At 49.2% G+C, this 15,051-nt stretch overlaps 1 protein-coding gene across 1 annotated transcript; it reads right to left on the bottom strand.

The window, feature by feature from the left end:
- Nucleotides 1-10,965: 10,965 nt before the first annotated feature.
- Nucleotides 10,966-13,886, bottom strand: FOS (Fos proto-oncogene, AP-1 transcription factor subunit). The gene is made up of 4 exons (XM_066607661.1): nucleotides 13,518-13,886; nucleotides 12,797-13,021; nucleotides 12,577-12,684; nucleotides 10,966-12,473 (listed from the first exon to the last, which is right to left on the bottom strand). Exons 1-4 carry the CDS (start codon nucleotides 13,659-13,661, stop codon nucleotides 11,850-11,852), a joined length of 1,101 nt encoding a protein of 366 aa, XP_066463758.1. The 5' UTR covers nucleotides 13,662-13,886; the 3' UTR covers nucleotides 10,966-11,849.
- Nucleotides 13,887-15,051: the final 1,165 nt, after the last annotated feature.

The raw sequence follows: 15,051 nt of genomic DNA, 5'->3' as shown, positions 1-15,051 counted from the left end.
GTTGCGGATGGGTGTAGGCTGTAAGAAACAGCTGGCACCCGACGTTTGGGGGTCCTGCACTGCCTCCCGCGATAAGATCGTGGGATGCAGTGCGGTTGCCATGGCAGCCAGGGGCCTTCTGAAAGGCCCCAGGGCTACCTATGCACAGTGCCTGTCAAGCCGTGCCTATGACATGCCTTGATAGAATGCCTGTCCGATCGCTGTACAGTATGATGTAATGCTATCGCATTACATCATGCTGCAAGGCAATTATGTTCATATCTAGCGAAGTGCGTAACTCAAACGTTCACAAGTAGGAGACCATCTGTCCTTTTTTTGTCTTTTTTTTTTTATTTTTTATTAATTGGGGAAAAAAAGAAACTTTGCCATTTGTTTATTGGATTTAACTTTTACAGCATTCAGCATAAATAATGTGATAACATTATTTTTTGGGTCCACACGGCTCCGGGGATACCAAGTTTATAAAGGTTTCCCTTTTTTTTAAATAAGATTTGCTTTTTTGTCACCGCATTTCAAGAGCCATAGGTTTTTTTACTTTTCTATCGATGGAGCTCTATGGGGGCTTGTTTTTTGTGGGATGAACTCTAGTCTTCATTTATCAATTTTTTTGGAACATATTACATTTTGATTGCTTTTATTAAAAAATTTTTCTATAGGCAAAATTAACAAAATATGTTTTTGAATTTTTAGCCAGCATTCACCGTGTGGTATAAATGATTAGAGATGAGCGAGTATACTCGGTAAAGGCGATAGCTCGAGCGAGCATTGCCTTTATCGAGTACCTGCCCGCTCGAGATAAATGGTTTGGGTGCCGGTGCGGGGGAGCGATGAGTAGCGGCTGTCAGCAGGAGGGAGCGGGGGGGGGGGGGGGGGGAGAAAGGGAGAGAGAGATCTCCCCTTCATTCCGCTCTCCCCCACGGCTCCTTGCCCGCCGCCGGCACCCGAACCTTAGGTACTCGCTAAAGGCAATGCTCGCTCTAGCAATTGCCTTTAGCGAGTATACTCGCTCATCTCTATAAATGATATGTTACATTAATTCTGCAGGCCAGGACAATTATGTCAATACCAAATTTATATAGATTTTTTTTTTAACTTTTCCACACTTTTTTTTTTCATGTATTTTTTTTTGTTTATCACTGCATTCAAAGCCCCCTTACATTTATTTTTTATTGTCAACAAAGCTGTGGAAGGGTTGTTTGAGGTTTCTTTGCGGGATCAGTTGTACTTTTTAATGGTACCATTTGTTGATCCATGCAAACTTTTGATCACTTTCTACTCCCTTTTTTGTAAGGCCAGATAGGCAAAATTAGCTATTTTCACGACATGCACTCTGAGGTAAATAATGTGCTAACATGTGTGGTCACCTGATAGAGGAGTATTCGCTTCCCCCACCACTGGAGCCCCACGTGGGCTTCATAAGCAGTGCCGTCAAAAGACCGCATTGCAGAATAAAGTCCTTGAATGGCCGTCATCAAGATGTATGGGCAGTCATTAAGGGGTTAAGGAAGTTGTCTGACTTTTTATTTTAAGTTTTGAGCCCCCCCCTCCATTGGTATGGATTTTGACTCAAAATTAGCTGCATATTGTCAGCTGATTTCAGAAGATACAGTGCTTACCTCCAAAGTCTTCAGCTGTCAACACTTCCTTCACCCAGTACCTTGGGGGGCTCTAGTGAGCAGAGCACCGCTGGTCAGATGATGCGGAAGTGCCATCACCTGACCGGCGGTGCTGCGCTCAGTACAGACCGCCATGTACCCGATGCTGGTGAGTGCTGACAGCCGAAGATTTCGGAGGTGAGCGCTGTATCTTCTGTGGGTACCCAGATGATTAAAAGTCAAAGTTTACACAGATGGTGCGGATTTTGACTTTGTCTAGGAGGGGGAAATGCTGCGGAATTTGTCACGGAATTTCCCCTCCAAACATTCTGCAGCGTTTCCACCGTGTGAAAACATATCTTTAATTTTTCCCTATAATTTCTGATCTTGCTCCAGACGTGTCGCGGGCTTTTTTTTTTTTTTTTTTACTTGGAGTGAATGTAATGAACACGAACCTATAATTCCCCAGACTGCGCTTTCCTGTGTGGAAGACCCGCTCCAACCTACAAATGTCAGGCAACAGGCTGCCTGCTTCCTGTCATTGCAGAAGATCCCTGCTCTGTAGGAAACCCCTCAGTGGGCTCAGTGTGTAATGTGTCCTCTCCCTCAGGGCCTCCGGCTATATATGCCATACCTATTACGGGGCTCAGTGTGTAATGTGCCCCCCTGCTATATGTGCTATACCTATTCCAGGGCTCAGTGTATATGTGCCCCCCCCCCCTTCCCCCTCAGGTCTTCTCAGCTATATGTGCTATACCTATTACCGGGCTCAGTGTATGATGTGCCCCCCACCCTCAGGACTCCCTGGCTACATTTGCTATACCTATTACAGGGCTCAGTGTATATGTGCCCCCCCCCCCTTCCCCCTCAGGTCTTCTCAGCTATATGTGCTATACCTATTACCGGGCTCAGTGTATGATGTGCCCCCCACCCTCAGGACCCCCTGGCTATATGTGCTATACCTACTACAGGGCTTAGTGTATGATGTGTCCCCCACCCTCAAGGCCCCCGGCTATATGTGCTATACCTATTACAGGACTCAGTGTATGATGTGTCCCCCACCCTCAGGGTCCCCGGCTATATGTGCTATACCTATTACAGGGCTCAGTGTTTGATGTGCCCCCCACCCTCAGGACCCCCCTGCTATATGTGCCATACCGACTACAAGGCTCAGTGTGTAATGTGCCCCCCACCCTCAGGAGCCCCCGGCTATATGTGCCATACCTATTAAAGGGCTCAGTGTATGATTTGCCCCCCCACCCTCAGGACCCCCTGGCTATATGTGCTATACCTACTACAGGGCTTAGTGTATGATGTGTCCCCCACCCTCAGGGCCCCCGGCTATATATGCTATACCTATTACAGGGCTCAGTGTATGATGTGTCCCCCACCCTCAGGGTCCCCGGCTATATATGCTATACCTATTACAGGGCTCAGTGTATGATGTGTCCCCCACCCTCAGGGTCCCCGGCTATATGTGCTATACCTATTACAGGGCTCAGTGTATGATGTGCCCCCCGGCTATATGTGCTATACCTATTACAGGGCTCAGTGTATGATGTGCCCCCCACCCTCAGGGCCCCCGGCTATATGTGATATACCTATTACAGGGCTCAGTGTATGATGTGCCCCCCCCCCCCCCCCCCCGCCCTCAGGGCCCCCGGCTATATGTGCTATACCTATTACAGGGCTCAGTGTATGATGTGCCCCCCACCCTAAGGGCCCACGGCTATGTGTGCTATACCTATTACAGGGCTCAGTGTATGATGTGCCCCCCACCCTCAGGGCCCCCGGCTATATGTGCTATACCTATTACAGGGCTCAGTGTATGATGTGCCCCCACCCCACCCTCAGGGCCCCCGGCTATACGTGCTATACCTATTACAGGGCTCAGTGTATGATGTGCCCCCCACCCTCAGGGCCCCCGGCTATATGTGCTATACCTATTACAGGGCTCAGTGTATGATGTGCCCCCACCCCACCCTCAGGGCCCCCGGCTATATGTGCTATACCTATTACAGGGCTCAGTGTATGATGTGCCCCCACCCCACCCTCAGGGCGCCCGGCTATATGTGCTTTACCTATTACAGGGCTCAGTGTATGATGTGCCCCCCACCCTCAGGGCCCCTGGCTATATGTGCTATACCTATTACAGGGCTCAGTGTATGATGTGGCCCCCGGCTATATGTGCTATACCTATTACAGGGCTCAGTGTATAATGTGCCCCCCGGCTATATGTGCCATACCTATTACAGGGCTCAGTGTATGATGTGCCGCCCACCCTCAGCAACCCCTGCTATATGTGCTATACCTATTACAGGGCTCAGTGTATGATGTGGCCCCACCCTCAGGGCCCCCGGCTATATGTGCTATACCTATTACAGGGCTCAGTGTATGATGTGCCCCCACCCCCACCCTCATGGCGCCCTGCTATATGTGCTATACCTATTACAGGGCTCAGTGTTTGATGTGCCCCACACCCTCAGGGCTCCCTGCTATATGAGCTATACCTATTACAGGGCTCAGTGTATGATGTGCCCGCACCCTCGTGGCCCCCGGCTATATGTGCTATACCTATTACAGGGCTCAGTGTATGATGTGGCCCCCGGTTATATGTGCTATACCTATTACAGGGCTCAGTGTATGATGTGGCCCCCGGCTCTATGTGCTATACCTATTACAGGGATTAGTGTATGATGTGGCCCCCGGCTATATGGGCTTTACCTATTACAGAGCTCAGTGTATGATGTGTCCCCCACCCTAAGGGCCCCTGGCTATATGGGCCATACCTATTGCACGGCTCAGTGTATGATGTGCCCCTCACCCTCAGTGCCCCCTGCTATATGTGCTATACCTATTACAGGGCTCAGTGTATGATGTGGCCCCCACCCTAAGGGCCCCTGGCTATATGTGCCATACCTGTTACAGGGCTCAGTGTATGATGTGGCCCCTGGCTATATGTGTTATACCTATTACAGGGCTCAGTGTATGATGTGCCCCCACCATCAGGGCCCCCGGCTATATGTGCCATACCTATTACAGGGCTCAGTGTATGATGTGCCCCCACCATCAGGGCCCCCGGCTATATGTGCTATACCTATTACAGGGCTCAGTGTATGATGTGGCCCCTGGCTATGTGTGCTATACCTATTACAGGGCTCAGTGTATGATGTGCCGCCCACCCTCAGCAACCCCTGCTATATGTGCTATACCTATTACAGGGCTTAGTGTATGATGTGCCCCCCACCCTCAGGGCCCCCGGCTATATGTGCCATACCTATTACAGGGCTCAGTGTATGATGTGCCCCCCCCCCCCCCCACCCTCAGCGCGCCCTGCTATATGTGCTATACCTATTACAGGGCTCAGTGTATGATGTACCCCCCACCCTCAGCGCGCCCTGCTATATGTGCTATACCTATTACAGGGCTCAGTGTATGATGTACCCCCCACCCTCAGCGCGCCCTGCTATATGTGCTATACCTATTACAGGGCTCAGTGTATGATGTGGCCCCCTGCTATATGTGCTATACCTATTACAGGGCTCAGTGTATGATGTGCCCCCCGGCTATATGTGCTATACCTATTACAGGGCTCAGTGTATGATGTGCCCCCGCCACCCTCAGGGCCCCCTGCTATATGTGCTATACCTATTACAGGGCTCAGTGTATGATGTGTCCCCCACCCTCAGCGCCCCCTGCTATATGTGCTATACCTATTACAGGGCTTAGTGTATGATGCGGCCCCCGGCTACATTTGCTATACCTATTACAGGGCTCAGTGTATGATGTGGCCCCCGGCTATATGTGCTATACCTATTACGGGGCTCAGTGTATGATGTGCCCCCCACCCTCAGGGCTCCCTGCTATATGTGCCATACCTATTACAGGGCTCAGTGTATGATGTGTCCCCCACCCTCAGGGCCCCCGGCTATATGTGCTATACCTATTACAGGGCTCAGTGTATGATGTGCCCCCCCCGGCTATATGTGCTATACCTATTACAGGGATTAGTGTATGATGTGCCCGCCACCCTCAGGGCCCCCGGCTATATGTGCCATACCTATTACAGGGCTCAGTGTATGATGTGCCCCCCACCCTCAGGGCCCCCTGCTATATGTGCTTCTATCGGTTTCCAGTCCTCGTGCCTGTAATCCCATCCAGTCCCTTTCCAGTTTCCCGGTTATCACTGCCATTACAGCAGACGCCAGCGGAGGCCGCAGATGTCTGAACAGGCGGTGGGCGTGGCCTCCAGCCCTCTACAGACAGAAGCTGTATACACACTGCAGTGATAGGAGGGCGGTACAGGGCACGTAGCCCCGCCCCTTGCGCATCAAAATAAATACAATCCCTATAGCAACGGGCTACGTAGCACATAACTCCGTCACGCACGAGAGTCTGCCATATATGGAGCCGGAAATGTGACGTAGCGTGCTGCCGCCGATGCCTGTCACCAGAGAAACATAACTAAGGAGTGACGGAGGGACGTTACCGAGAGGTTGTCGCCTTCTCTGGCTCTCAGCACTAAACATAGAAAGCCAGCCTGGCAGAATGAACGCACAGCCGGCTATATATAGGGCATTAGTAGCTCTCCAGACATATTACCCCAGCTGTGTATAGGGTATTAGTGGCCATTATATCAGGACATATTAAAGGTGCTAGCTCACCACATGAATGTATCTCCTGGATAGGGGATACCTACTCTGCGAGGGGGTAGCATAAGCACCATGCTCTGTTCATGCGGGACTGTCAAGCCCCTTGTTTTTAAGGTCGGTGGGGTTTCCAGGTGTTTAAACGTAGCCAATCAGATCGGATAGATACATCATTGGCAGGGACAACCCCTGTATATACAGGACAATTTTGGCTTGGCGTTAGGGCAGCAATCAAAGTTTCTTCATGTTCACCTCTTGTTATTCAGGCGATGATTACTTTCCTAGTTTACAGTAGTCAGGATACAAATAGATGTAGATTCTGTTGTCAATCAGTGTAATAGTAAAGAAAAACTGACCAAAATCTAAAGTTATCCCCTATCCACAGCCTAGGGGATAACTATGATCGGTGGGTGTCTCACTGTTAAGACCCCCACCGATCCCAAGAATGGGGGCTCCCGTGTCCCTCCTCCTCACTTTGGGGGTCGCTGCACCTACCATAGTGAGGAAGATGTTGAATGGAGCAGCAATCATGCATACATGGTGCAGCTCCATTCACGTTCAAGAGGATTGCCAGAGATGGCCAAGGTACAAGCACTTGTCAATATTTCATAAGCCGCACTAAAATGAATGGCGCAGCGGGCACACATAGGGCTCATGTCCACGGGCGGGTTTGAATTCCAGAATCCGTGTGGGGCACTTGTGCGAATGATCCGGAGTTCAAGCCACCCATAGACACCTGCAGCTTAATTAAAGCATGCAGGTTTCTTTTCCGAACGAGCCAGTCCGGAAAACAAATCGCAGCATGCAGCGGGACCTGCGGGAATGGCTTCTATTGAAGTCAATGTTGGCCATCCACTCTGCAGCATACCTGGAACTGTCACTCCGGGTGTGCTGCGGGTCCCGTGGGAAAGCAGGAGATTTAAAAAAAAAAAAAAAAAAAATCACTGCGCAGGTGTCGGGGGCGTGCCTGGCCACATACACGGTGGAGACGCCGGACGACCCGCACGTGTCCGGAATGTCCTCATGCCGTGGTCAGGGTCGGATCCTGTGGCGGGGCTCCTGCCCACGGAACCCGACCTGCCCGTGGACATGAGGCCATACTAGCCAATCGCTCCAGTCAGTGTGACCTCACTCAAGTGGTAGAAGCATCCCCGTGATGAGTAGAGTGGGACACGTGACTCCTGTTCTCAGGACAGTGGGTGTCCTAATCATAAAGTTACCCCTGTGGATAACCCTTTGTAAGGACACACTGATTTTCTTTCCATGGGTTGATACGATTGCAGTGATACCAAGAATATACACTTTGTAAAAAAAAAATCAAAAAAATCAGGCACCTAGAGGAAGTTGTCATTTTGTTGCAAAACTCAGCATGCAGTTATATCTCAGACCTATATGTAAATGATTAGAGTTGTGGTGTGATTAGATGAACGGTCATGCCACCTGAGACCCTAAAACTGGATCCACCCTTGGACTATAAAAAGGCTCTGAGGCTACTTGTGTGTAATGGACCTCTTTTTCCGTTTGTGTAGACGCCTTTGACGCAATTTATGAGATTTCACTCAGTTAACAGAGTTTGAGAGGCGCTCAATGAATCAATCACAGCCATTCAGTGATGTCATTCACAGAATGATGGCGTGCCGGCTCTGATTGGCTGATGCTTGATCCAATCACAGTGCTGACTTGCTGAAGCCAGGGGAATTCAAAGCCCCGTTTACCAGAGAGCGAATCCTCTGACAGCGGGGAGGATTACACAGGAGCTTGCTGCAGCGCTGGGGAGACCATCGCGGTGGACACAGATGCTGGCTGCGATGTGAGTATTGCAGGCTTTTTTTTTTCACCTAGTGTAGCTAGGGCTTATTTTTGCGGAGGGCTTTTATTTCAAGCCCCTCCTGAAAATCAGGGTTGGTCTTATTTTGGGGAAAACACTGTAGTAGTACAAGGGAGTGACAGCTCAGCAGTATGTCCAGGACACCCTGCAGCCCCCGGTGTTCCTCTCATGGCCACTTCAAAGAGGCATTTTGCAGCAGGATAATGCACAGCCGCACACAGAATGATGTTGCAGGAATGTCTCCTCAACATGGTCACACCTGCCTTATTTATCACCAGTAGAACATGTATGGGATCATCTGGGACTCCCAATTTTCACATCCTATGAGTTTGTACGATCTAGAGCAGTGATGGCGAACCATTTAGAGACCGAGTGCCCAAACTGCAATCCAAAACCCACTTATTTACTGCAAAGTGCCAACACGTCAGGGGACGGGGCTTATTACAACGTACAATTTGACCCCCCATCGTTCTAAAAAGGAGAGGGCCGCTTCAAAATAAACAGGGTGCAGATTTTGACTGCTTTTTGGATGTGGAAATACTGCAGAATGTCCTCAGCAGAAATTTCTGTGGAAAATTCAGCAGCATTTCTGCATCCAAAAAACCAGTCACAATCTGCAACCGGTCTATTTTGAAGCGGCCCTGCCATCCCACAGCGGCCCCCAGCAGTGATAGCGACAGCCCACAGCGGCCCCCAACAGGGATAGCGACAGCCCACAGCGTCCTCGGTGTCGCGGTGCTCCCAGCCTCGCCGCTGTCCTGCATGCCTGGCCGCTTGGCAGGCTCTGCGCTACCTGTGCGCCGCTCTCAGCCTCCCCGGCCGGTGCTCCCAGCTTTGGGCCATCTGCTCTCAGCCTTGCCACAGTCCTCTGCCCCTAGCCAATCAGAAGCTAGGGGCATGAATCAGTTAAGTGGCAGGTGTATTATGTTGCCACCCCTCACTTGCGGTGGCAACATAATACACCAGTGAGGGGGGGGGGGGGGGGAGAAGAGTATCCCAGCTGCACACTGATGTCACAGTGTGCGCCGGGATCGGCGCTGCTAGCAGCGCAGCTGAGTAACTGCTGGCAGGGGAGCCACAGTCCCTGACGGCATTCACAAGTGGTGGGCGGCCGATGGCAGCATGTGCCAGTAGGGAGGGCTCTGTGTGCCGCCTCTGGCACATGTGCCATAGGTTCGCCACCACTGATCTAGAGGCTGTTACAGTAAATGTGCCCTGATATGTTGCAGGATACCACACAAACTGTATGCTTCCATGCTTGCCCATATCACATCTTGTATCCAAGCTAGAGGCGATACAATCGGATACAGTGATACCTCGGGTTAAGAGTGCGTCAGCGTGCAAGCTTTTTGTCTTGAAAGCAGGCTCTCTCTCCCACATTTTTGCCCTGATTTATGAGCAAAAACTTGGCTTACAAGCCTTGCTCTCAATGGGGGCTCCGCAGCTCCTGCGGGCCCCATCGAAAGCAATGGCCTGCCAGCAACCCCTTCAGTGGCTTTTCAGGGAAGAGTTTTAAGTATTAAAAAAAAAACAAAAAAAAAAAAAACACAATAAGTGTCTGCCCGACCTTCCACATATGAATTTGAGGAGAAAGCAAGTCAGTGGCTTTTTCTGCCACATGGAGGACCTTACCAAACGGTACCCTATTGCATTTTTTCTTCTGTGCTGCATACTCTTTATAAGCAGAAATACGCACACTCAGCTAATTATCGTGGAGTTGGGAGAAGCAGTTATAAAAAAAAAACATTTTTCCCATACTAAGCACTCAATGCCATGTTGGCAAGTATGGCACAACTACCATGCTACAATTGCTTCCCCTAATTCTCGGAACTTGCCCCTGTCCCACCTCTCCCCATTGCAAATAGTGCAGAGGGGCGGGGCGGAGAGGAGGCAGGAGCTCAGTTCCTGCTCCTGGCTCTTCCATCCTCCCCTGCACATGAGAACGACGTATATCGGCTCAGCGTGAAAACAGAGCAGATATACGTTCATGGGAATTCAGCCTAAGAATGCCATGGTTTGTCATCAAATCATGTAGAAACTAGAACACACCCATTTATTACAGATAATTTACAGCTTGTGTCTAGAACTTTTAGTTGACCATGCAGAAGATAAGATGCCCAAACCTGCCTATTCAGTGGCGACTGGCTGAAATTATGTGAATGATGTCTCTTCTTAAACATTAGATGTCAAAAAAAAAAAAAAAAAAGATCTGGAGTCTTGCATGTAAACCATAACCCCTTTGGCAGCCACCTATCTCCCTCTGTCCAATGAAATAAACACTAGCAGGAGAGCATGCAGGTTTATGGTGAAGTTGAGAGAAACTATCAGTTGAACAAGCGGCCTCCCATTAGTATGACAATACTAAAGCCCCATTTACATGCAGCGATAAGCGCTCAAAAATGCATCCAAACTACGGCTTTTGAGCGATAGCAGTTGCATGTAAATGCAAGCCCATCGTGCACTCTTCGTTCATCGCCAACTTCAAGGTCAGCATAAAATCCTTTGTCCCGATAACAGGGGCGGCATGCTGTGTTCTCCGCAGGCAGTGCTGATAGCATTGTATGCAGCTGGCAGCCCACGACAGAACAAAACATGTTATAAAGCAGATGTATTTAGAGAACAGACCACACGCTGTTCTCTAAATACATGCAAATGAAGCTAGTTAGCTACTAATGGGCTAATTAGCCCATTAGTAGCCAATGCAAAGATGATCGCTCAAAACTGTCCGTTTCTGCCGAATTTTGAGCAGTCATCTTTGCGTATATTGGGGCTTAACTTTTTGGAGACAACAGAAAATTGTAACCTACCATAATCTGCACTAATTGACAGAAGAAAGCAACAGCTTGTCACCAGATGTATGCAATAAAATAGTGAATGAGCACTCACACAGAAATATATCAAATGCAAATACATTTTATTCAATGTTCTGGACAAGAAGCAAACAAATGCTTGAGGAGGTGTGTTCCTCTGTCCGCAGGAGTAGAAAATAAAATACAAATAAAAAATATAAATATTCTCAAATTCAAAATAAATTAACCAAATCTACAGAAAATAAAACGTTTTCATGGAAAACTTGGAAAGACAGTAAGATATGAGTTACAGTCAACGGAAGATACAGCACGTTCACCAAGTGTCCTGCTTCAAGGAATTAATATATAGACTTCTATTATTGAAATCAGACTTATTACAAAATTATCTTGGCAGGGAGCTGCCTAGTGTTTTATCCACTAGGCAACCTATCACCAGCCAGCACCATAATGCACCAGCATACTGGCCTTGTACCAGACTCTAAACCAGCAGCACAGTGCTCCTAAGTCAGAAGATGAGACACAATTACTCGACTTGTTAACATCACTTTCACAGCAGTGAGAATGAATCATGCTACATATCAACAAAAGTGACACACAGTCCATGCCAGTGCTACGTCAGGAAGAGGCATCAGGCTTCGGTGGCAGTAGGAAGCAAAATCCTCTTTAGCAGCAAGAGGAGTAGAGATCACCAGTCCAAGCCAGATGTGGGGGCACTGGGTGTTTGGGTCACAACCGTTGCTCTAGCGCCAACAGTGTTCTTAGCCATCCCAAGCTACAGCTCTGGCTGGAGGTGAATGGACTAGACATGCACAGTGCACACGTATAGCAGCAAGGAAGCAGTCTCAACACTGGAGGTAAACCCACATCCTTTATTGCCTGTGAAATTCACCAAGCGCTGACTGGCCTGTGGGCACAGTCCCAGATTGCCGTCTGCCACCATGGGAGTTTTACAGTGTCAGAGCAGGAGTTACAAGGCAAGTAAGGTGGGAGAGTTGAGAGAGTCAGATGACTGCTCATTGCTGCTGCTTCCTCTACGATGGGCAGATCCACAGTTGGGGAAAGAGTCAGACTCTGGGTAGGTGAAAACAAATGACGTAGTGTAGGTGGTGCATGTTGGCGTACAGGTAACGACAGGAGTGCACAGTGGCTCCATTTCCATTGGCAGTGTGCTGTACAGGGGCTCCCAGTCAGAAGTACACAGGGTGCTGGAAAGATCCACATCGGGCACAGAGCGGGCAGCATCAGTTGCTCCTGCAGCAGGAGAGCTGAAGAGGAAGTCATCCAGAGGCTCAGATTTGAGGTCTAGTGGTACCTGCAGCTGGGTGGTCTCCTTCTCTAGGATGGAAGACTGCGAGATGCCAACAGAAAAGAGGGGTTCAGCTGTAACTTCGTGAGTGTTGGAAGCACAGGTGACATCAGTGATCAAGTCCAGAGAAGATGTCAGGTCCTGGAACACCCCCTCTAGATCATGTGGGATCTTGCATGCTGGTTTATGAGCAGCAAGGATGAACTCAAGCTTTTCCTTCTCCTTCAGCAAAGTAGTGATCTCAGCCTGCAGGGCAGATTTTTGATCCTCCAGCTCATCTGTCTCCTGAAGAAAAACAAACACCCAAGTTAGATCTCATGACAGCGACAAGGCTATTGACAGTCACTAGTAGTGAAGTTATGAGATATGAATATGGAAGAATACTTACAGCTTGGAGGGTGTCAGTCAGCTCACGACGACGGTTACGGCATTTTGCTGCTGCCATTTTGTTCCTTTCTCGCCTGACTCTACGCTTCTCCTCCTCCTCGGGAGAAAGCTGCAAAATTTTAAAAAAGAGCACTAATCAGACACATGAAATAAAGAACACCAAAGTATTCATTCTAATCATCGAGTCCCAGAATTAAATAGAAGTCTGGCCAGACAATTACCTGCTCTATCTTTCCTCTCCTGCCCAGGCTCTGGCCTCTTCCAGATGACCCTTTAACCACACCAGTGCGGCTGTAGGCTGGGGATGAGCCATAGGGGTGAGATCTAGACTGTGATGGTGCCACCGATGAGATCAGGGTGGGCTGCACCAACCACTGGAGGTCTGGAGAAGTGGAGATGGCCGTGACTGTGGGGACAAAGCTGCTGCTGGACTCTGTGCTGAACTCCTGCAGAGACAAGACAGATATAGAGTGAGAACAGAAGTGGCCAAACAGTGGATCAAACATTATTAAAACACCCCATTTATCATTAAACACCCCCATCCCATTCATTCCTCTCTACAGGCCTGCTTGCAGGGCTCCAGGGCTCATTACTCCCGGGAGCCGCCGCACACAAGACAGGGAGCAGGATAAAAATAGCTCTAACGTCACCGGTGACGCAGGAGCCGCTCCGGAGTCTCCTGAATGAACTTAGGATTTTTATCAATGAATCCGCTTACACATGTGCGGGGCGGGGGAGACTGCAGCAGCTCCTGCCCTACAAACACCCGCGTCTGCCACCCTGCTGTGTCCGTGCACATAACAGTCACCGTGCCCTACACACAACCACCATCTATAACTGTGCCCCCCAAACACCCGACTCTTGTCACCTATAGCCGAATCCACACACCCGCCACCCCTGCCCTACACACCCACCCTCACATCCATAAGGTCCGACACTTACCGTAGGGGTTTGCGGAGATCCAAGGCTTGAAAAGGAAGCCGTCGGAGACGGGTAGTAAGTAATGCTGTCTCCGGCTGGAGAGGCGCTACTACAGCGGGACGAAGCCGCCTCGTAGTCAGGGTTGCTGAGGAATCCGTGGTACATTGCGCCGATCACTGAGTCTCGCTGTCCGTGCTAACTCTCTGCCTGTCTAAGCTGTCACTGCTACTGCTCGCTGCTCACAGCCTAATATACCCGCGTGCCGGAGACTTATGAATGGAGACACGTTAGCGTGTACCAACTGATACGAGGGGTGTACTTTCTCCAGTGCTCGGTCTCTAGACTACGGAACCTGTTTGTTCACCTGCCAGTTGTCTCTTCACACACTGCCTCAACCCCTCCGACTATCCTGCGCTGGCTTTATCTGCGTTCTTTTATTGTGGGCTCCAGTAGGCTCCCCGTGGATTCCCCTTAATGGACTTGTCCAAATGACGCAGATACCCTTATAAGGGAAACATCCTGTTTTGAGGGTGTGGCTGCCGGGAAGAGCCCTGAGAACAGCAGAGAAGTTGGGGAGGAGCTAGAAACAAACACACACAAACAACTTACAGAGTACCATGGACACAAAACACACAGCTCTATACACAGTATACATACACATAAGATATTTTGCTGTTTATCATTTCTTTTATTTTTGTTATCCACGAAAAAGTATGGTATGCAAGATTATCTTGTTTCTTCTACTGAAAGCATCAAACAGTACAGATTACCGCACATACTATAAAAATAGTAGTGGAAGCATAGTAGCCAGCCCAGTGCTACCCTCTATACACACAGAGCAAGATAGCGCTGTACATACTTCACAGTATAAAGTATACTCACAGAGCATTTTTATCTGTATGCACAGCAGATGTACATCCCATACACACAAAGGAGTGACAGCTCTATACGTTCATTGTCCTCTAACTGATGTGGTGTAGGATAGAAGATCATACCACACAGCTTGTGGAGCACATCAGAGGATCCAGATCTTCACTCCACTCCTCTTATTAGTGTGCATAATTATGTGACTCTTTAGATACCCGATGACAAATAGCAATTGTGGAGACAACTGAGGTCATCATTTTTTCTGGTATCTACTAAAGAAGTTGTCCTTTAGTGCCCTCTGTGCTAAAATAAAAGGAGTAGTACTTACCTGTACCCTGCCGTCACCATCCAACATTGCAGCTCTGCTGTGGGCCTGGTGTTGGTTGTGACAGATGATGGCACCAGATGTCAGACGACTGCTGCACTGTCACCACTTTCTCTCCCTGCAGCAATGTCACATTCCTGAACTCCTGACATCAGCTCTCACATACCGAGAACCATGATGTCAGGACTTCAGGAATGTGACATTGCTGCATTTACCTGACTTTCAGTGACATCAGCAGCAAACAACATTGGGAGTACAGCGGGGCTGCAGCACTGGATCATAGCAGCAGGGAAAAGGTAAGTACTGCTACTCTTATTTTAGCCTCTTAAAAGGCTACCAACTACTGACAACTCAGCTTTTATC

This window comes from Eleutherodactylus coqui, chromosome 6, assembly GCF_035609145.1.
Source record: "Eleutherodactylus coqui strain aEleCoq1 chromosome 6, aEleCoq1.hap1, whole genome shotgun sequence".
Lineage (NCBI taxonomy): Eukaryota > Metazoa > Chordata > Amphibia > Anura > Eleutherodactylidae > Eleutherodactylus > Eleutherodactylus coqui.
Note: the sequence above shows the minus strand (reverse complement) of the source record. Positions and strands in the feature narration are given on the sequence as shown.

Excerpts from the sequence above, each read along its gene's own strand:
- FOS (XM_066607661.1), bottom strand. The coding sequence starts at position 13,661 with ATGTACCACGGATTCCTCAGCAACCCTGACTACGAGGCGGCTTCGTCC. Across the intron at positions 13,022-13,517 it reads GATCTCCGCAAACCCCTACG|GAGTTCAGCACAGAGTCCAG; the intron begins GTAAGTGTCGGA and ends TTGTCTCTGCAG. Across the intron at positions 12,685-12,796 it reads GGAGAGGAAAGATAGAGCAG|CTTTCTCCCGAGGAGGAGGA; the intron begins GTAATTGTCTGG and ends AAAATTTTGCAG.